The sequence below is a fragment of the Mobula birostris genome, chromosome 3, assembly GCF_030028105.1.
Source record: "Mobula birostris isolate sMobBir1 chromosome 3, sMobBir1.hap1, whole genome shotgun sequence".
Classification (NCBI taxonomy): domain Eukaryota; kingdom Metazoa; phylum Chordata; class Chondrichthyes; order Myliobatiformes; family Myliobatidae; genus Mobula; species Mobula birostris.
In genome coordinates, this window is record NC_092372.1 from 28720119 (window position 1) to 28741676 (window position 21558).

At 41.8% G+C, this 21558-nt stretch overlaps 1 protein-coding gene across 2 annotated transcripts; it reads left to right on the forward strand.

The window, feature by feature from the left end:
- The first annotated feature begins 8433 nt into the window (after nucleotides 1-8433).
- Nucleotides 8434-21347, forward strand: cimip2b (ciliary microtubule inner protein 2B). 2 transcript variants are annotated; one of them, XM_072252393.1, is made up of 7 exons: nucleotides 8434-8565; nucleotides 11150-11388; nucleotides 13115-13290; nucleotides 16801-16939; nucleotides 18173-18352; nucleotides 18508-18522; nucleotides 19689-21347. In XM_072252393.1, exons 1-7 carry the CDS (start codon nucleotides 8495-8497, stop codon nucleotides 19769-19771), a joined length of 903 nt encoding a protein of 300 aa, XP_072108494.1. In that variant the 5' UTR covers nucleotides 8434-8494; the 3' UTR covers nucleotides 19772-21347. The 2 variants fall into 2 exon arrangements, with proteins under 2 accessions (XP_072108494.1, XP_072108493.1); XM_072252392.1 differs by lacking the exon at nucleotides 18508-18522 and having other exon boundaries at nucleotides 18173-18359; nucleotides 19695-19785.
- Nucleotides 21348-21558: the final 211 nt, after the last annotated feature.

Below are 21558 nucleotides of genomic sequence, written 5' to 3' on the forward strand. Positions count from 1 at the left end.
ATGAGGGGTGCGTGGGGTCCTTCATAATGCTGTTTGCTTTGTGGATGCAGCGTGTGGTGTAAATGTCTGTAATGATGGGAAGAGAGACCCCGATGATCTTCTCAGCTGACCTCACTATTCACTGCAGGGTCTTGCGATCCAAGATGGTGCAATTTCTGAACCAGGCAGTGATGCAGCTGCTCAGGATGCTCTCAATACAACCTCTGTAGAATGTGGTGAGGATGGGGGGTGGGAGATGGACTTTCCTCAGCCTTTGCAGAAAGTAGAGATGCTGCTGGGCTTTCTTTGCTATGGAGCTGGTATTGAGGGACCAGGTGAGATTCTCCACCAGGTGAACACCAAGAAATTTGGTGCTCTTAACGACCTCTACGGAGGAGTCGTCGATGTTCAGCGGAGAGTGATCGCTCCATGTCCTCCTGAGGTCAACAGCCATCTCTTTTGTTTTGTTCACATTCAGAGACAGGTTGTTGGCTCTGCACCAATCCGTTAGCCGCTGCACCGCCTCTCTGTATGCTGACTTGTCATTCTTGCTGATGAGACCCACCACAGTCATGTCATCAGCGAACTTGATGATGTGGTTCGAGCTGTGTGTTGCAGCATGGTCGTGGGTCAGCAGAGTGAGCAGCAGTGGACTGAGCACACAGCCCTGGGGGTCCTCGTGCTCAGTGTGATGGTGTTGGAGATGCTGCTCCCGATCCAGACTGACTGAGGTCTCCCAGTCAGGAAGTCTAGGATCCAGTTGCAGAGGGAGGTGTTCAGGCCCAGTAGGCTCAGCTTTCCAATCAGTTTCTGAGGAATGATTGTGTTGAGTGCTGAACTGAAGTCTATCAACAGCATTCAAACGTATGTGCAGTGAAAATTACAACTGAGAAGGAGCTCAGGAAGCTTAATGGTCCAAGGGTGGATAAATCTCCTGGACCTGATGGAATGCACCCTCGAGTTCTGAAGGAGTAGCTGGAGAGATTGTGGAGGCATTAATAACGATCTTTCAAGATTCGATAGATGTTGGCATTATACCAGATGACAGGAAAATTGCAAATGTTACTCCACTATTTAAGATGGGTGGGAGGCAGCAGATAGGAAACTATAGACCTGTTAGCCTGACATCAGTTGTTGGGAGGTTGTTGGAATTGATTATTAGGGATGAGATTACAGAGTATCTGGAGGCACATGACAAGATAGGCCAAAGCCAGTATCGTTTCCTAAAAGGAAAATCCTGCCTGAATAACCTATTGCAATTTTTTGAGAAATTACAAGAGGGTAGACAAAGGAGATGTAATAGATGTGGTGTTCCTGGATTTTCAGAAGGCCTTTGACAAAAGCCGCACATGAGGCTGCTTAGCAAGACAAGAGCCCATAGAATTACAGGGAATTTGTAAGTTACAAGAAAGGGAGGGAGGAGAAGATGGCGGCGCGATGCAGCACGCGCGGCCGTTCTGAATTGATATCGTATCTGTGAAGTAGGATGCTGTGCACAATCCTGATTTGATAGAGACAGACATGAAGAAGCACGGAGGAACATCTGGAGAAACTTCTGAAATGCTTGCTTCGCTGCCGCTGCTACTGTGCGATCGAGAATCTCTGGAGGGAAGGTCCCAAATTCTCGGCCTTGTGTATCGCCTGTTGCCGGGGCTGGGGTCGAAACGCTCGGCAGAGATGGTGCTCGGTGCAACAGTGTCAGGGAGCTGGTCGGAGGCTCGGAGTTTTCGACGGACTCGGAGTCAGACTATGGTCGGATGCTTCCAGGATGCTGCATCGGCAAGTTGACGGCGCTGGAGGTTCACCGTCTGCATGAGATGATGGGACTTTCGAGAGACTCTGTGATTTTACTGTGCCCATGGTCTGTTCCTATCAAATTACGGTATTGCTTTGCACGGTTGTAACCATATGTTATAATGATGTGGTTTTTGTCAGTTTTTCAGTCTTGGTTTGTCATGTGTCTCTGTGATATCATGCTGGAAAAACATTGTATCATTTCTTAATGCACGCATTATTAAATGACAATAAAAGAGGACTGCATGTCCTCATAATCTAATCTAACCTAAAGTTACTAGCATGGGTGGAGCATAGGCTGATCGGCAGAAAACAGAGTGTGGGAATAAAGGGATCCTATTCTGGTTGGCTGCCGGTTACCAGTGGAGTTTCACAGGGGTCTGTGTTGGAACTGCTGCTTTTTACGATGTATGTCAATGATTTGGACTATGGGATTAATGGATTTGTGGCTAAATTTGCTGATGATACATGTTGGTACCAACGACATAGGCAGGAAGAGGGATGAGGTCCGGAAGTATGAGTTTTGGGAACTAGGCAGAAGGCTGAAGAACAGGACCTCAAGGGTGGCGTTCTCATGATTGCTGCCAGTGCTACGTGACAATGATGGTAAGAATTGGAGGAGATGGCAGTTGAGTGCATGGCTGAGGAGTTGGTGCAGGGAGCAGCGTACACTGTGTGAGGTGGTACACTTTGGAAGGACAAACTCCAAGGCAGAGTACAAAGTAAATGGCAGGATACTTGGTAGTGTGGAGGAGCAGAGGGATCTGGGGGTACATGTCCACAGATCCCCAAAAGTTGCCTCACAGGTAGATAGGGTAGCTAAGAAAGCTTATGGGGTATTAGCTTTCATAAGTCGAGGGATAGAATTTAAGAGCCGCGATGTAATGATGCAGCTCTATAAAACTCTGGTCAGGCCACAATTGGAGTACTGTGTCCAGTTCTGGTCGCCTCACTATAGGAAGGATGTGGAGCCATTGGAAAGGGTACAGAGGAGATTTACCAGGATGCTACCTGGTTTAGAGAGTATGCATTATGATCAGAGTCTAAGGGAGCTAGGGCTTTACTCTCTGGAGAGAAGGAGGATGAAAGGAGACATGATAGAGGTATACAAGATATTAAGAGGAATAAATAGAGTGGACAGCTAGTGCCTCTTCCCCAGGGCAACATTGCTCAATACAAGAGGACATGGCTTTAAGGTAAGGGGTGGGAAGTTCAAGGGGGACATTAGAGGAAGGTTTTTTACTCAGAGAGTGGTTGATGTGTGGAATGCACTGCCTGAGTCAGTGGTGGAGGCAGATACACTCGTGAAGTTTAAGAGACTATTAGACAGGTATATGGAGGAATTTAAGGTGGGGGGTTATATAGGAGGCAGGGTTTGAGGGTCGGCACAACATTGTGGGCCGAAGGGCCTGTAATGTGCTGTACTATTCTATAAGTCGAGGGATAGAGTTTAAGAGTCACGAGGTAATGATGCAGCTCTATAAAACTCTGGTTAGGTCACACTTGGAGTACTGTGTCCAGTTCTGGTCACCTCACTATAGGAAGGATGTGGCAGCATCGGAAAGGGTACAGAGGAGATTTACCTGGAGGAATTTAAGGTGGGGGGTTATATGGAAGGCAGGATTTAAGGGTCGGCACAACATTGTGGGCCGAAGGGCCTGTACTGCGCTATACTATTCTATGTTCTATGTTCTATAGGTGGAGGAGAGGGTATTGTTGAGGAAACAGAGAGTCTGCAGAGAGACTTAGATAGTTTAGGGGAATGGGCAAAGAAGTGGCAAATCAAATAGAATGTTTGAAAGTGTATGGTCATGCACTTTGGTGGAAGAAATAAATGCCAGACTATTATGTAGATGGAAAAAGAAATCAAAATACAGAGATGCAAAGGGATTTGGGAGTCCTTGTGCAGGGTACCCTAAAGGTTAATCTCCAGGTTAAGTCAGTGGTGAAGAAGGTGAATGCAATGTTGGCATTCATTTCTAGAGATATAGAATATAAGAGCAGGGATGTGATGTTGAGGCTCTATAAGGCACTCATGAGCCTACACTTGGTGTATTGTGTGCAGTTTTGGGTTCCTTATTTTAGAAAGGATATAGTGACATTGGAGAGGGTTCAGAGAAGATTCACGAGAATGATTCCAGGAGTGAAAGGGTTACTGTATGAGGAACGTCTGGCAGCTCCTGGGTTGTATTCCCTGGAGTTCAGGAGAATGGTTGGGGGGTGGGGGCGGGTGGTAAAACATAGAAACATTCCGAATGTTAAAAGGCCGGAACAGATTAGATATGGCAAAGTTATTTCCCATGGTAGGGGAGTCCAAGACAAGAGGGCACGACTTCAGGATTGAAGGACATCCATTTAGTACAGAGATGCAGAGAAATTACTTTAGTCAGAGGGTGGTAAATCTGTGGAATTTGGTGCCATGAGCGGCTGTGGGAGCCAAGTCATTGGGTGCATTTAAGGCAGAGGCGGATAGGTTCGTGATTAGCCAGGGCATCAAAGGGTATGAGGAGAAAGCAGGGGAGTGGGGATGACCAGAAGAATTTGAATGGCGGAGCAGACTCGATGGGCCGAATGGCCTACTCCTGCTCCTATATCTTATGAGCTTATGAATTGTCATGATGAAACCAAAATAAATTTTTGATATAACCTATAGAATTAGGGGAGACAGGTATAAAACACTAAAATTTGTTTTAGAATAGAAGTGGATCATGGATGTCCTGATGTGGGGTCTTTGATCGGAAACATTAATTCAATTCCTTTTCCCACAGATTGCCTGACCTTCTGAGTGTTTCTACCATTTTCTATTTTATTTCGGATTTCCAGCACCATTTTTTTTATTTTTGATTTGCAAAATGGATTGGAAGCAATCCCTATAATGAGAGTGTTACCTCAGCAAGAATTTCTTGGAATTGAAGACAAGTTATTGACCTTGCTTGGAAATTGAATGAGTAGCAGGAGGCAAAGTATAGGAATAATGGGTGGCAAGATGTAACTAGAGGAGTCCCACAATAGTTTGTGTTGACATCCAGCTATCCACGATATTTATTGGTAACTTAGATAATGGGTTAGAAAGCCATGTACTTAAATTTGCTGCAAAGAAATACAAATGAATAATCAGTAAAAAGCACACAGGAACTGATTAAATGAATTGTTAACACTGTGATAAGTGAATTTTAATGTTGACAAAGGTGGGTTACTACTTTGGACATTAAACAAACAAATCATACTACATTCTGTCATGGTCCGGTCCGTGAAGTCTGCATTCCGGTTCACGGTTCGGACCATGGACTCCGGGCTCTGGGTCTTCTGGCTGTCCCTTGTTTCAGTTGGGCTTAATCATAGGCACCTGATTCTCGTCTTGGGGCTGGGAATGTAAGTGGCCCTAGGTTTGAGTGTGGTTGCTGGTTTGTCTCATCAGTATCCAGTCCTTGCCTCTGTGGGGTAAGTCAGGCTGTCTTTGCTGTTACCCTGCGGTTGGATCTGTCCCTTCCTGTCTTTGCCTCTGTTGGATAAGCCAGGCCGTCTTTGCCGTTACCCTGAGGCTGGACTGTTCCCTTCTCTTCCCCTTCCTTCTGGAGCCTTGCCCGCAACCCATGTCTGGAGCCTTGCCTGCAACCTTGTCAAGTTCTACCACCAGAGCCTTGCTATGTCAAGATAAGGAACTGTCTATCGTTGTGTTGGGAACTGTCTCTGTGTCCATGCCTTCGCTAGGTAGGTCTGGCCGTTTACTGCTACCTTGAGTTGGGAACCGTCTCATTGTGTTCAGCATTCTGTGTAGAGCCCCAGCCCTAAGTCCTATTCCCAAGGAGGAGTCCTGGCTCTGTGTTCCATGTATGAGTCCCAGCCCTAAGTCCTGCTCCCAAGGAGGGGTCCTGGCTCTGTGTTCCATGTCCCTGTGTTCCTGTCTCTCAAGTCTAAGGCTCCGTGTTCCCATGCTCTAGACCAAGGCTTTGTGTTCCTGTCCTCCCCAAGAGCAAGGCTCTGTGTTCTGTGTTCCTGTCATCCCAAGTCCAAGACTCGGTTGTTCCTGAGTACCAAGTCAAGGCTTCGTGTTCTCGTCCTGTCCATGTGCTTCATCCTGTACTGGGGTTCCCTCATCTTGCCCAGGAGCCTCTCATTCTGTCCTGTAGCCTTGCCTAGTCCTGTCTCCCAAGACCACGTCATGTCTTTGCCTAGTTCCGGAGCCCGAGCCCGAGTCAAGACCTAGGTTCTGGGTCCTTGTCCAGTCTCTGGCTCGGAGTCCGAACCCAAGCCTCATCATGTCCTCGCCTCAAATAACCCAAACCTCGTCATGTCCTCGCCTCGAAGAACCCAAGCCTTATCATGTCCTCACCTCGAAGAACCCAAGCCATGTCCAGTCCTGTAGCCATGTCATGTCTTCACCTAGTTCCGGGGTCTGAGCACAAGTCAAGACCCAAGTTCTAGGTCCTTGTCCAGTCTCCAGCTCAGAGTCCAAGCCCAGGCTCCTAGTTCCCAGTTCCTTGTCCTGGTCCCACTTGCTTAGCCAATGTCCTAGCCCAAGTCTGTGTTCTTGTCCCAGCTCTCTAGTCAAGTACTGTTCCTAGTACTTCAGTGTCTGTGTCTTACATTTGGGTCTCCTCCCAGCGCCCCCCATTATGACACATTCTAAATAATGAAAAGATAAAAACAGTGAATAATTATTGTTATTTCATCCATTCAGACTAACACCCATTCAATGCCCACTTTGTTAGGTACATCTGTACACTGGCTCATTAATGCAGATATCTAATCAGACAATCATCTCAATGTATAAAAGCACACAGACATAGTTAAAAGCTTTAATTGTTGTTCAGACCACACATAAGAATGGAAAGTGATATGATCTAAGTGACTTTAACTGTGGAATAATTGTTGGTGCCAGATGGGGTAGTTTGAGTATCCCAGAAACAGCTGATCTCTAAGGAATTTCACGCACAACAGTTTCTCGAGTTTCCAGAGAATGGTGCGAGAAACGAAAAGAAATCCAGTGAGCAGCATTTCTATCGGTGAAAACGTTTTGATAATGAGAGGGGTCTGAGGAGAATGGCCAGAATAGTTCAAGTTGACAGGAAGGTAGCACTAACTCTAATAACCATGCCTTCCAACAATGGTGTGAAGAAGAGCATCTCTGAATGCACAACGTGTTGAACTTTGAAGTGGATTGGTTGCAGCAGTGGGAGACCACGAACTCAGCACTCAGTACTTAGCACTCAGTAGCCACTTCATTAGCTACAGGAGGTATCTAATAAAGAAGTCACTTGGTGTAGTTTACACTTTATTACAGACACTTCTAGACATCAGTTACTTTTTTTTAAGTGAAAAAAAAATTGGTCCAGATTCTGATCTTTTTTATTCTAAACATGTGTCCTCTTTCCAAATCAGAGAAGTTAATGCAATCATTTTAGCAGTTTTCCTGTACACTCAACAAACCATTCAGCTTATTCAGATTTCATGCAGCTATGTACTACTCAAGGAAAGCTGGTTTGCATTTTATTTCTGACTTGGTGGAATTTTTTCAAACACTTCACATGCAGTAGTGGGGGAGAGTGTTCTAGTTACTGCTGAACTACAAGTCACCAGGTGAGTGAGCAGACCAATGTTCCATGGAGATAAAAATCAGGTGATAGAGGTGTTAGTGCCAACTATTTTGTTTATAGAGGAGACAGTAAGAGACGTAGGCAATTGGTCTCATGTGAATACTGTTCAGATCAAAAAAAGTTAACCTCCCAAAGTCAGAGATCCAGCCAAACCTTTTCCTCATGTAGCTAGACTGCCAAGAATTTTTAATCATTTTTTGTGACTGTCACAAATAAATCCACTGAGATAGATTCAAATCAAATAACTCAGTATTTTCCGCTGCTATCAGTAAGGAGTTTGTACATTCTCCCCATGACCGCAAGGGTTTCTTCTGGGTGCTCCGGTTTCCGACCAGTTGGTAGGTCAATTGGTCATTATAAATTGTCCCATGATGAGTCTAGGATGAAGTAGGGGTATTGCTGGGAGGTGTGGCTCAAAGGGCTGGAAGGCCCTATTCCAGTCTGTATCTCAGTTAACATTTTTTTTTAATCTACTTGTCTTATATAGAGCGTACATTCTCTCTTATTGGAACATATCACATTATAGTCTTAATTATGTAAATACATTTCTACTGTTTCCAAACGTCTCTGATTAAAAGGGACACTTGGAGACTTTGGCAAAAAACTTCATGATGACTTGAATGGCCATGGCAATGACGCCTCTAGCCAATGGGAGCCGGTTTCAAGGGCACCGTAGGAAGTCAAGGTGAGAAATAGGGCCAGGTCAATGTCATAGTTGCGGGCAGATACTGGAATCTGGATGACTAAATAACAGCTACAGGAACTTGGCAGATCAGGCAGCAACTATGGAGGGAATTGGGCAGTTGATATTTTGGATTGAGTACCTTCATCTGGATGTCTCCTCCTACATCTCTGAGGAACACTGGCTGTCAGTGTGTTTTTTTCCAAGTTGTGTTTTAAGAATGTTTAGTCATTTGGGGTGTCTTGCTACTGAACAAAACATTCTCCAACTTGCTATGGCCCCATTCCCTCTTCTGGACCGGCGCCACGTGGGATGTCCTGGGGGAAGTCCATAACTCCGAGTTGTCCTCCCTGCCCTTATTATTAGCTTGAGTCCCACCCCTGGCCCGATAACAGCCGCTGAAGGGTATCGCTGTCTTGCAGAGGCCAGCGTGTGTGTGTTGATGATGGCGAACCTGTACCCACCGAAGATCAGCCCGACCCTAATGACCCCGGACCCTCACTACATCCCCGGGTGAGTGAGCGAGTGGAACCTGTCCTTTGGGGACAGCGGTGGTCGTGCGAGCCCAGGACGACCGCGGATCTGCCTCTGATTTCCTGGGCTCGGGACACGCGCACAGGGCTATTTTGTCCAGTTTCTTGCTTAAAACGAACTATGCTTACTGTTCAAACTTGAAACGAACTATGCTTACTATTCAAACTTGATTTAAAACGAGTGCCCAGTAGCTCAGGTGATGGCGTGTTTTTGTTCCTATGGCAACACGACTGCAGAGCAGTGTTAATCGCTAGAGGGCTTTTAACACACATTGCTTTGAAGCGTTCAGAATCATTCTGTACAAACCTCTTGCAAGTCATTTCTTTTTGTGTTTTTTTTATTTGATTTTGCGAACTCCCTGTGGTATTTTCTACCTAAACTTGCAAAACTTATTGTACACTGACTAGTTTTACTGTAGTTTAAACTTTAAAGATTTGTAAAGGTTGTTAACCATTCAACATCATTCAACTTGATTGTTTATATAGGTTGTGTTGATGAACAATTTCTGTCAGAGTCTTTGAAGTGGTTTTCTCACCTTATTTCTGCCCATACTTTATAAATAAATCTCTTTTGAGAAACACCCAACTTGTGAAAGGCCGTCCCATATTCACCCACCTTCCCCCTTCCCCCTTCACCCGGTCTCACCCATTACCTGCCACCTTGTACTCTATTCCCTTCCCCTTCCTTATTCTGGCCTGTGTCCCTTTCCTTTCCAGTCCTGGTGAAGGGTCTGGGCTGGAAATGTAGATAATTTGTTCTCTGCCTGGCTTGCCCAGTTCCTCCAGCATTTTGTGTGTTACCCAGTACTCTACATTGCTTCTGATTTCTTGTCAATCAGCCTGCCACTGTATCAAACGACCAGAGTCACAAATGGTTTTGATATGACTCTGACCCTCCTTCCTCATTCTCCTTCTTACTCTGTGGCCTTTGGCATGATGAAAACCACCTCATTCCTTCATGTAATTTGAAAGCAACTGGAATTCAAAGAGGGACACTTCCCTTACGAGTATTTCAAAATATATGAACACTTGCCTTTGTCAGTCAGGTTAATGAGTGAAAAAGATAGGAAGTCATGTTGCAACTCTGAAACCTTGGTCAAGCCACATTTGGAGTATTTTCTGCAGTTCAGGCCACTGCATTACAGGAAGGATGCAAATATTTTGGAGAGGGTGCAAGAGACATTCATCAAGATGTTGCCTGGGTTAAAGGGGTATTAGCTATAAGGAGAGTTTGATTGTTTTCTCTGGAGCACCAGAGGCAGAGAGATAACCTGATAGATGTAAAATTATAAGGATAGGATAAACAGTGTTTTCCTCCCAGGACAGAAGGCATTGAGTTAAGGTGAGAGAAGGAAAACAAGATTTGCAACACACAAGCTTTCTACACAAAGACAGATAGTTGCCTTGAATTGCCAGGGGAGATTGTGCAATCAGATATGTTAGGAGCAATTTCAACAGTTGCATGAACAACCAGGAATTTTGACAGTTCATAGACAGATGGAATTTGTTTAATTTAGCATCATCTTCTGCACAGACATGGGTTAAAGGGCCAGATATTCTGCTGTACTGTTCTATGCTCTCTATATCAACATTTATAGGAAGGATGAGATTAATCTAGGGATGATGCAGAAAAGATTCATGGCAATGTTGCTTATACTGGAAGGATTAAGTTATAAAGGGAGATTGGATAGGTTGGGACTGGTTTCCCTGGGAAGGAGGCTAAGGGACAATAATGAGTTATTCAGGTTTGTGTGGGTCACCAGAGAGCGCTGGGCTCCACAATGTATTAGAGCACCTGAATTGGTTTATTGTCCATTAATTACTTAGAGTACCTTGTGTTTTTCTCAAGTGACTCGTTCTTTGTAATGCCGTTCTCCTGTTGCTTTCTGTTTAAGCATGTTAAGGTTATTTTGATAGGCTGGGGAATTCCATGTTGCTTGAATTATTTAAGCGGATTAGTGCTAATTTTGAGAATGTTTCATCTCGTGGTGTCGCTCAGTAGAGCCACTGATGTTCTGTTGGGATTCCTATGTGTTAACTCTGGTTTCTGACTCTACGTGGGAGTCTGTTGTTCCTCCGTATCTGGGTTTGGTCATTTGCTAGAGCACACCGTGACAACAACCTTATAGAGCTTTATAAAATTCTGAGAAGCATAGTAAGGGTAGAAAGACACATTATATTTCCTCAAAATAGGGGAGTCTGAAACTTGATGGAATAATTTATGCTGAAAGGTAAAAGATTTAAAAGGATCTGTGGGTTGTGGGTATATGGAACAATCAGTCTGAGGAAATGGTTGAGGCAGGTGCAATTATGTTTAAAAGATATTTGGACAGATACATGGATAGGAAAGTTTTAGAATAGGCATTCCTAACCCGGGGTCTATGGGCTATTTGCTTAATGGTATTGGTCCATGGCATAAAAAAGGCTTTAATCCCTCTAAACTTTAGAGGGAAAATGGACGAATACAGGCAAATAGGATTTGCAGAGATGGCATTTTAATTTAAATGAATGTTTTATCTTCTACCAGAAGAAAAACCATACTTTGTTGTGTGATATTGTTTTAGATATGCTGGTTATTGTCCTCAGTACAAGTACCATCTCGGACAAAGCTATGGCAAGTTAACATCTAAACTACTCAGAAATCCTGCAATAAGACATTCTGGGCAATTGCTTCTCCAGCCAAACCTGTATAGAGAAACCAACTATAACATGGAAACCAAGCAAAATCCAAATCTACTTCAAAGTTATAAAGCCAGCAGGAAGGTACAAAACCTGACCGACTCAGTGGTTTCTGGATACACAGGTTAGTTGCCTAGCAAAGGTTGCTTACTGTTCAGGCAAATCAATAATTAACAGTAAAAGATATGTATTGCAAATTAGGTTAGCAAGAAAGTTAAGTGAGTTAGCCATGTTTCCAGAGCATAGCTGTTAGCATAACGCTATTACAGCATCGGCAACCGGGGTTCAATTCCGCCGCTCTCTGTTAGGAGTTTGTACATTTTCCCCGTGACTACATAGGTTTCCTCTGGGTGCAGCCGTTTTCTCCCATTTTCTAAAGATGTATGGGTTAGGAGGTTGATTGGTCACATGGGTGTAATTGGATGGTGCGAGCTTGTTCGCCAGAAAGGCCTGTTTGTGTGCTGTATTGCTCACTGACTCTGTGGTTCTATTTAGAGATATATCTAGTCAATGGGAAACTATTACTCTCCCTTGCCCCACTGTCCTGCACCGGAACCATAGCCCTCCGTTCCCTCCCATCCGTGTCCTTATCCAAGCTTCTCTGAAAAGTTGAAATCCAGTGCGCATCTACCACTTCCATTGGTGGATTTTAAAAATAAAATAAAGGAAGCAAAGTAAGGATAAATTGGGCAATAAAACATATGAGAGGAAGTTATCCAGCCTTTTTTCACAGTCCAAACACAGGATGATAGGGATAACTGTAAAATCGAACAACCTTTAAATGTTAACTCCAGGCAGGATTTGTATCTGGGTTTACATTTATTTATCCAGTTAAACTTATTTATACTATTGTAAACTAAATCTTGGCTGTCAATCATTTCAGCGATATTTTACTGGGTTTTACATTGTTGTTAAATTAATAAGTAAAAAAAACTTGAACTGCTTTTCAGAGAATTGTTGCCAGCCATTAGTTTATTCTACCTTTGATCCATTCACCTCCTCTGGTTCCATGAGGAAAGTCTGAGTCTTCGCTGCCTTAGGCTCTTCCATCTTTTTTGTAGAGATACAACACGGTCCGATGAACTCATGCTGCCCAGTTACATTCATGTGACTAATTAATGTACTGACTCATATGTCTTTGGACTGTGGGAGGAAACTGGAGCACCAGGAGGAAACCCACACAGTCACAGGAAGAATGTACGAACTCGTTGCAGACAGTGGCAGAATTGAACCCGGGAGGGACCTTGGCATTGTAATAGCATCACACGAACCGCCATGCTCCCCAATCCTGCTAAGACCAACCTGACTACTAGATATCACCACTGCAACACACACAAAATGCTGGAGGAACTCAGCAGGCCAGGCAGCATCTATGGAAAAGAGTACGGTCGACGTTTCGAGCCAAGACCTTTCAGCCACCCTGCCCTGTACTACAACACAGAAACAGGCCCTCCCAGCCCAACAAGCCCAAACCATCCGATTACCCAGAGGAAACCTACCCTAATTTTGGACGAAGAATGTTGCCCAGGTCTAAAAATGATGTTAGAGTTTAGCATTAGTTCACTTTCAGTCTGGAATCAGCCCCCTAAAAATATTTACCCCTTCCTACTGTTCATGTAGTGTTCATCATAAAAATTGAAGAGAAGAAATTGTAGTTAAAACAAGGGAAGATAAATTTACAAATCACCATTCAGAATGATAATTAGGAGATGTTGTTAAGAACTCCATCTTGCGATTATATAACATAATTATATTGTTTCCTATTTGTTCATCTATTTGTTCTAATCATACACAATTAAAACTTGTATTGGACTTCAGTTAATATTTTTCTCTTCTACATTTAATAACAGGTTTTATTCCCAGAAGTAAGGGGTATTTTTCAAAAACCTTCACTGAAACCTGCATGGATGCATTTGCAGAGTTTGAAAGGGAACAGCTTAAAGCTGCATCAAAGAAGCAAGAAATGGAATTGATAAATGCATTACAGACGGGGAAAACTGCAGGGATGACTGAGCAGGAGAAGAAAGTATAGAAATCTATTCTCATCTCTATCTGATTGAACAGAGTGCAGACTTTCCTTTTTTTTACCATTGTTCCTAAACTTAAACACAATTCCACTTTCTCCTTTCCATCCCTTCTCCCACAATGCATGCTGCCTCTGCATTGCTGACCATTCTTTTTGGTTTGTGTGTGAACTGTGCCTAAGAAGGAGTAAGGAGAGCCATGATTACTTTGAATGGAGGGTGTGTTATTATGTGTGTACCTATTAAAAAACTTCATTTCCCAGTGTGCAATGCAGGCAGTTCACCCGGAACTGGAAGTGACATTGGTGAGCTGGTCATACACGCTTAGTTCGAGCTGAAGCCATGATGGGAATGTCCTGTAAATAAATATGTGCTAGTGTTTTTACCCACACAAGTTTGTCTTTATTAAGAACAAACATAACAGAGGGACCAGGTGGTCTAGTCCTGCTCATCGTTTCCTGTACTCTCAAGTAAAGAGAAAGAATCATAGTATTTGGAAAATTCAACTTCAGTGAGCTTCTGTGTGATTTCTTGGTTCCGTCATCATCGTCGTCTGAACCCTTAGTGCTAGGTGGCACATGGGTTCTCCACAAGAGTCTTCCATTTCTGCCCGTCTTTTGCTCTGCTGCTCGCTGTTACCCAGTTCATGCCTACTTCTTTCAGTTCTGCTTCCACAGATCTTCACCACGTCATTTTGGGTCTGCCCCTACTTCTCTTTCCCTGTGGGGTCCACCTTAGTGCTACTTTTGCTAGTTGATCAATTGGCATTCTCATTACACGGCCCAGCCATCTCCATCGTCTTCACACAAACTGAGGTTGATTCCATATTGCAAGATGTAAGCAAGTCTTGGTTTCTGATTTTCTCAGGCCGGAAGATCTTACATTGATGATTTTTTTTCCTCCTTCAAACTGGGCCGCCAAACAGATTGTCAAGTGGCATGGTCTCAGTTGTTGGATGGGATGTTAAACTATCTCCAAAAATGCTGCGTTCCCTTGGTCTTAATGTGTCAATCAGCAGTATACTGCCATGCCAATCAGTGAGGTTTAACCTTCAAAGTTCAAAGTACATTTATTATCAAAGTACATATATATATATATATCTCACACACACACACAAATTCATTTTCTTGTGGGCATTCTCAATAAATCTATAGAATAATGACCATAATAGAATCAATGAAGACCCACCCAACTAGGGCATTAAACCAGACTGCAGAGGACAACAAACTGTGAAAATACAAAAGAAGAAATAATAATAAATAAATAAGCAATGAATGTTGAGGACATGAGATCAAGAGTTGTTGAAAGTGAATCCATTGGTTGTGGGAGCATTGCAATGATGGGGCAAGTGAAGTTATCCCCTTTGGTTCAAGAGCCTGAAGATTGAGGGTAACAACTGCATGTATAAGACCATAAGACAGGAGCAGAAATTAGGCTATTTGGCCCATCAGGTCTTCTCCGCCATTCAATCATGGCTAATTCTTTTTTCTCTCCTCCTCAACCCCATTTCCCAGCCTTTTCCCCATAACCTTTGATGCCATGTCTAATCAAGAACCTATCAATCTCTGCCTTAAATACACCCAATGACCTGGTCTCCATACTGTTCCTGCGCTTGGTGGTGTGAGTCCTGAGGCTCCTGTACCTTCTTCCTGATGGCAGCAGTGAGAAGAGAGCATCCTCTGGGTGGTGAGGGTGCCTGATGATGGATGCTGCTTCCCTGCAACAACGTTTCATGTCGATGTGCTCAATGTTTGGGAGGGCTTCACCCATGATGGACTTGTCAACTGATTCAGAGCAAGCACAATACTAATTAGCTCTGCTGATGTCAGGCAATAACGCCCTCAGAGGTTTAACTTATTGTCAGCACTGAGTTAACACTGGCCAAAATCTGTTTTTATGTCAGTCTCACAGAGGTACGTACCCTCACAGCTCACACACAGCTGACCCATCGAGTACATATTTCCTGATGAGCACCTTATCTTTTATTAATTAAGACGTTACAGTTTGGATCATACATGACATAGTAAACCCATGTTGCATTTTATGTTTTATGTCCCACTTTATTTTTGGGACCGTGTGGTAAAGGAGGCCACTGAAATAAAACTAGAGGAAAAGAATTTTAACAAAGATGAAGGTCTTGCTCTAAGTGAGAACTGGAACTTGATTGTAAACAAGGTGGACAGCAGAAACCTGATTGGTTGTGGACTAACTAATGAAGAGGGATGGAAAATGGGGTTATATGCACCAGTGGACTAGATTTACCTAAGCATCATCCCTGATGAAGATGACAGAGTTTGTCATCGAAACAGATTAAAATCGAAACCTGTACCTGACTGGTAGCCACTATCACACTCCTCTTTTTAACAGTTTTAATTAATTAATTAACTATAATCCTCACACTCCAAATTCTAATTCAATTTTCTATCCATTTTCTCTCTGTTAATCTATTAAATTATAACATATACGAGAAATTGTTGCCCAAAGCATCCAGAGAATATATTGTATAACATTCACTTCCATAACACTGGTTATGGAACAGATCAAGACTGAGAACAGAGAAGAGTTCTATTTGAATTGTTAGCTGATTTTCCTTAGAGTTTGTTCTGTGTTTCTCCTTCTTTTATTTTTGTTTTAAATTTCCATAACTTTTTACGTGTAATATTTATTCCATTACATCATAATAAAAGCAGCAACTAGTTTCTCAATGATGATTTTTCACCTTCCTGAAGATATATTGACTGTTTTTAACAAGTTCTGCTTCACCAGTTATGTCTCCACTAAAATATTGAATTTTATCTCTTGAAGTGATTCTAAAAATTGAATCATTTCTGGATATGTATTCAAAGCTTTCTAAGTAATGGAAAGTGTTTCTACTTGTATCTTACAAGATTTTTCCTTAAATTTAGTGAACTCCTAAAGCAAAGTTTCGCTCTGATTCTCAATAAACCCAGTTTATGAATGTAGTCAGGCACTGGCACTTTGTTTTCCTTAAAAGCATTAAAGCAGTTCTTTCTTGTTGAGTAATACAAACAAAATGCTGGAGGAACTCAGCAGGTCAGGTAACATCTATGGGAGTGAATAAATAGTCAACGTTTCAGGCCAAGACACTTCATTAGGAGCCCTAATGAAGATTAGATTAGATTAGATTGGATTCAACTTTATCGTCATTGTGCCGAGTACAGATACAAAGCCAATGAAATGCATTTAGCATCTGACCAGAAATGCAAAAAATAGTGTTATTTACAAAATAACTGTGAATAAAAAAAGTGCTACAGCACACAAACATAGAAGTACTGAGGCGGGTATTGAGAAGGGTTTCAGTCTGAAATGCGGACTGTTTATTCAATACCATAAATGTTGTGTGACCTGCTGAGCTCCTCTAGCATTTCATGTGTGTGTGTGTTGCTGTGGATTTTCAGCACCTGCAGAATCTCTTGTGTTTATGATTTTCTTTCTTAGCATTCCCGTATTAGGAATTGTAATAGAACTAACATTTTCTGCTTTTTTTAAAGCTCCTAACAGTCAAGTATAGGACACCTTTTACTGCAATTACCAGCAATCCCATACTTTATGATTCATCACGTTCTCATAAAATACTGACCTCTCCGTACTTAATGGAAAATGAAGACCCTAATAAACATTTTATGTCTGGTGAGTATGAAAGGTTCAGCATTTTTATTTTGTAATGAGAATAAAATTACATATTGTGTTGATATTGCCTTATGTGATGCCTAGGGTTAAAGTGAATATTGAAATGTTGTAGAGACTGCTCTGATGTTCAGACCAGGAATGAACCATGCCATCCTTGAAACTCACAGGATTGATCCCAGAACTCCATTGAATTGTCTATTCTCATTAGGTGTGGGGTGAATACACCATAACAATAGTACCTCTGAAATTTCCACACACAAATCTCACAGTAGCCACAAGGTAACGCAACAGTTAGCATAACACTTTACAGTGAGATCTGGGTTCAATTCCTGCTGCTGTTTGCAAGGAATTTGTATATTCTCCCCATGACTGCATGAGTTTCCTCCCAAAGACTTACATTCAGGGTTAGTAAGTTGTCGGCATGCTATTTGGCACTGCAGTTGTGGCTACACTAGTGGGCTGCGCTCAGCACATCCTTGATGCAAAGCACATATTTCAGTGCATGTTTTGTTTTTTTGAATCACATGTAATAAAGATTAGAGTTTATCTTTTACCGCTTCCTGTATCTTCACTTCCTCTCTGATGTTCAATTTCTTTGTCAATGGTTACAATCCCTCAGAGAAATTGTTGTATTTTTTTTATTTTTTTTGTTTTACGGACAATCATTTTAACTCATCTATTCCTAATTCTGGTGTTCTGCTTTTATCCTTTTCTTCCTCATTTTACTTCCATCTATTTCTGTACCTTCTTTTCTGATGGTAGTAATGAGAAGAGGGCATGTTCTGGATGGAGAGGCTCCTTAATGGTGGATGCAGTTATTTGACTGTTCAAACATTATCAAAACAAAGGTGTTTTGTACACTTGTGGTTACTGCTTAATTTCCAATTGTGTTCTTAATTTCTATAGAAGGTACAATTCTAGAACTATAGAGAGTACTTTTGTATGACCAGAAATTATAAATGGACTATAAGTGCTTAAGTTTTTAGCAGTTTCTCAGCGTGGTCTTGTCTCACACAGAAAAGAGTGGTTCAGGATCACAGTATAAAGTTTGACATTCTTCACTGATTTATGGTTGCTTGTATGGTAATTTGTTAAAATGTTTGTGTAACTTTTAGGTTAAATCGCAACATTAATTGAACATCACATGTGGAGTATAAGCCAAGGATGGATAGTGTGCTAATTGTATACCTTTTATTGCATTTGGCTCAGAATTGTCCATTACATGTTTCACAGGGTACAAAGGATATGTACCTCGTGCCCGATTTCTGCTTGGCTCCGGGTACCCTACCATCACAAACTGTGCCTTGATTGAATTCAACCAAATGCTTAATAAATCAAAAGCTGCCTTAAACTCTGTGAAACAGAATGAAATATTTCCACAGATTTATCCCTCAAAACTCGGAATGCTGCCATGTACCAGGTAGGTGCTATTAAAACTGCAGTGGCAATCAAAATGTATGATGTGTCAGCTATCTTTTGTTTTGCTTTTAGCTGCTTTCTTACATATTCCTCCCTCTCTTACCACTCCCAGAGTGTAATTTTACATTATTCTGGTAAAACAAGTAAAGACTACACAGGCTTAACAAGATAAAGTGGAGAATAATTGACACCAGGCTCCAACACATTTACAAGGGGGCAGCAGGTATGCCCACCTGTCTAATTAAATTAAATCACATTGTCTTGTATATATCTGAAGACCAATCTAGTCAGTGTTGATACAAGAACCCTCTGCAGCTTTGTTCCAAATTCACTGCTCAGGTTATTCCAAATTGGGAGTCTAAGTGCAACAAAGGGAAAGGTTAGTGAAGTCCTATAGGTGGCCAAACCCGATATAAACAGAGATTACAGCTCTGTCGTCTTCCTCTCCACTCATTACTGTAAGATTCGTGCTTCACTAAATTCTGGCATTATTTTTACATCATTTTATCCAATTTGAGATGTGGCAACATTTATGAGGATTTGTATGTTTTGAACTTGGTGGTGAATAGCACTTGAATGCATTCTGGTATCTCTGATTTCTTCGATCTGTTTAACTGCCTATATTACAAACAAGCATTATTTATTTCATACTGTTGTCCATACTGTGAAGTTGAGGTTTATTACAGATAATAACTGGATTTTTGGTTGAACTGCTTAATCCATACCTTAAATAAAATTGTTGATCTTTGCCAATTTTTAATCACCGCACCACAGAGAGCATTCTGTCTCAATGCATAAAAGCCTGGTATGGTAATTGCTTTGCTCACAACCACAATAAACTGTGAAGAGCTGTGGATGCAGCTCAGCACATCATGGAAGCCAGACACGTATTCTGTCTATACTTTTCACTGCTTCAGTAAAGCAACCAGCATATCAAAGACCCCGTACACCCAGACATCCTTTCTTCTCCCCTCTCCTATCAGACAGAAGATACAAACTACCAGGCTCAAGAACAGCTTCTATCCCACTGTTATTAGACACTTGAATGGACTTCTTGTATAGTAAGATGGACTCTTGACTTCACAATCTACCTTGTTATGATCTTACACTTTGTTTATCTGCACAGCACTTTTTCAGTAGACTTTTTGCTTTCTGCATTCTTTTACCTTATTCTGCACTGTGTAATGATTTAATCTGTATGAACAGTATGCAAGGCAAGCTTTTCATGGTAACTTGGTATATGTGACAATAATAAACCAATATCATTGCCAAAAATGCTTGCTGGATTTAATAAATATGAATGCAAATTCTAATCCTGCTCTGATTTTATTTCCAGGATATAAATATCAATTTGGTCACCTTACCCAGGATGCACTGGGATTGAGCACCATTCAGAAACAAATGGTGGTTTGAAAACCTAATGGAGCAAATCTCATAACTGTGATCAACATTCAGGAAATAAAATAAACTGTATGTTTTGGTTTACAAGTTGCAAACATATAACTTGAGCATTGACAGCATGCAGGAAGTACAAATAGCCAGAATTCTTGCTTCTGAACATATCCAATTTTTTTTTATTTAGAGGTACAGGATGGAAACGGGTCCTCCTGATTCAACGAGGCCACGCTGTCCAATTACACCCATGTGACCAATTAACCTAATGACCCGTACATCGGAATGTGTGAGGAAACTGGAGCATCCATGCGGTAAAGAGGAGGATGTACACTCTCCTTACAGACAGCAGCGGAATTGATCCAGGTCACTGGTCCTGTAATAGTGTCAGGCTAACCGTGCTGCACATTACTGGGAAATCTGTAATGTGTTTCACAGTTGAACTATCTACTAATATATATTGACACAATTCATCCTTTAAGAATAGGGTTATTGCACATCTCTGCCTCTAAGCTCTGGTTACCACTCAGGATGGGAAAATAGGGGAAAACTGGTCTGTTGTCAAATTGTCAACAACATAGAAAGTACCCAAAATGTCAATTGCTTCGTTTGGATGAACTGTAGTAGGGAGCGTAGGACCCTCAGCCCTTCAAGCCTGTGGCATCATCACTGACCTGCATCTGTACTCCATTTACCTTCCATCTGATCCATCATTTTTGATACCTTTCTTAGACAGGAGCATTTCAATTGACTTTGTATTCAAAATCTTTTGGGGTAGACTTTGATATTTTTATTACCCTTTCATGGAAAAAGTGTTTCTGCTATTAGTTAGCTATTATATTAGGATCTAGAAACTTATTCTGTATGTTAAGATCTGGATCTTAATCTAGAAACTCACACTGGAGAGGAAATTGCTTCTTTTTCTTAAATCCTTTTAACTTCTTAAAGACCTCATAATACTGCTTAAATGCAAATTCAGGATAGTGCAGTTATTATTCGATGTACAAAAGTAATATATTTTTGGAAAGTTATCTGAAATTTCACAAATGTACATGGTTGGGCAAAGTGCAATGTCATTGCTTAAAATGGTTTGTATATTGAACATGTACTCAAGGAGTCAACAGCATTAAGGCAAAAATTTTAAAAATCTAATTTGTAAATCTAGCAATGACTGTACAACCCTAGTGTACATTGCTAATTTTCATAATCTTGTTCAATCTGGTGCCATTCTGAATCTGCTTTCCAGCACTTCAGAGCAGGTTGCCCAACCTGGAGTCCCCAGACCCCCTGCTTAATGGTATTGGTTCATGACATAAAAAGGGTTGGGAACCACAGCTCTAGGGTAAATCTCCTTTCACCTAAAAAATTCCACTGCAGCCCAAATGGAGCCTGAGCAATACTTGTTCAACTGAAACACAAATCTTTTCCCTTTGTATCATTGCTTCTGTTCACATAAACTTGAGAATGGGCAAGCAGGAGGACAAAAAAAAAGTTAAATTAGGAATATTTAATAAACCGTGTGACTCATGTTGCTATTTAAAATAAGCCCTATGTATCCTTTCCCATCCCCACTCAAGTAAAGCTAATTGCTTGGAAATGCTTGTCTCTTTTGTATCTCATTCAATTGCCTACTATTAACGCACATGTCTAACAGTAAGTCATAAACTGATGTTAATAAAATTTAGAGCTATCCTGGACTAGAACAGCCACTTCGATGTGGAGAGTGACCCACCCCATCAGGAACTAACACTGAAGTGAACTTTTCAAAGCAGAACAATTTTGCATGACACACAAGAGAGTTGGCTTTG

Excerpts from the sequence above, each read along its gene's own strand:
- cimip2b (XM_072252393.1), top strand. The coding sequence starts at position 8,495 with ATGATGGCGAACCTGTACCCACCGAAGATCAGCCCGACCCTAATGACC. Across the intron at positions 8,566-11,149 it reads GACCCTCACTACATCCCCGG|ATATGCTGGTTATTGTCCTC; the intron begins GTGAGTGAGCGA and ends ATATTGTTTTAG. Across the intron at positions 11,389-13,114 it reads AGTGGTTTCTGGATACACAG|GTTTTATTCCCAGAAGTAAG; the intron begins GTTAGTTGCCTA and ends ATTTAATAACAG.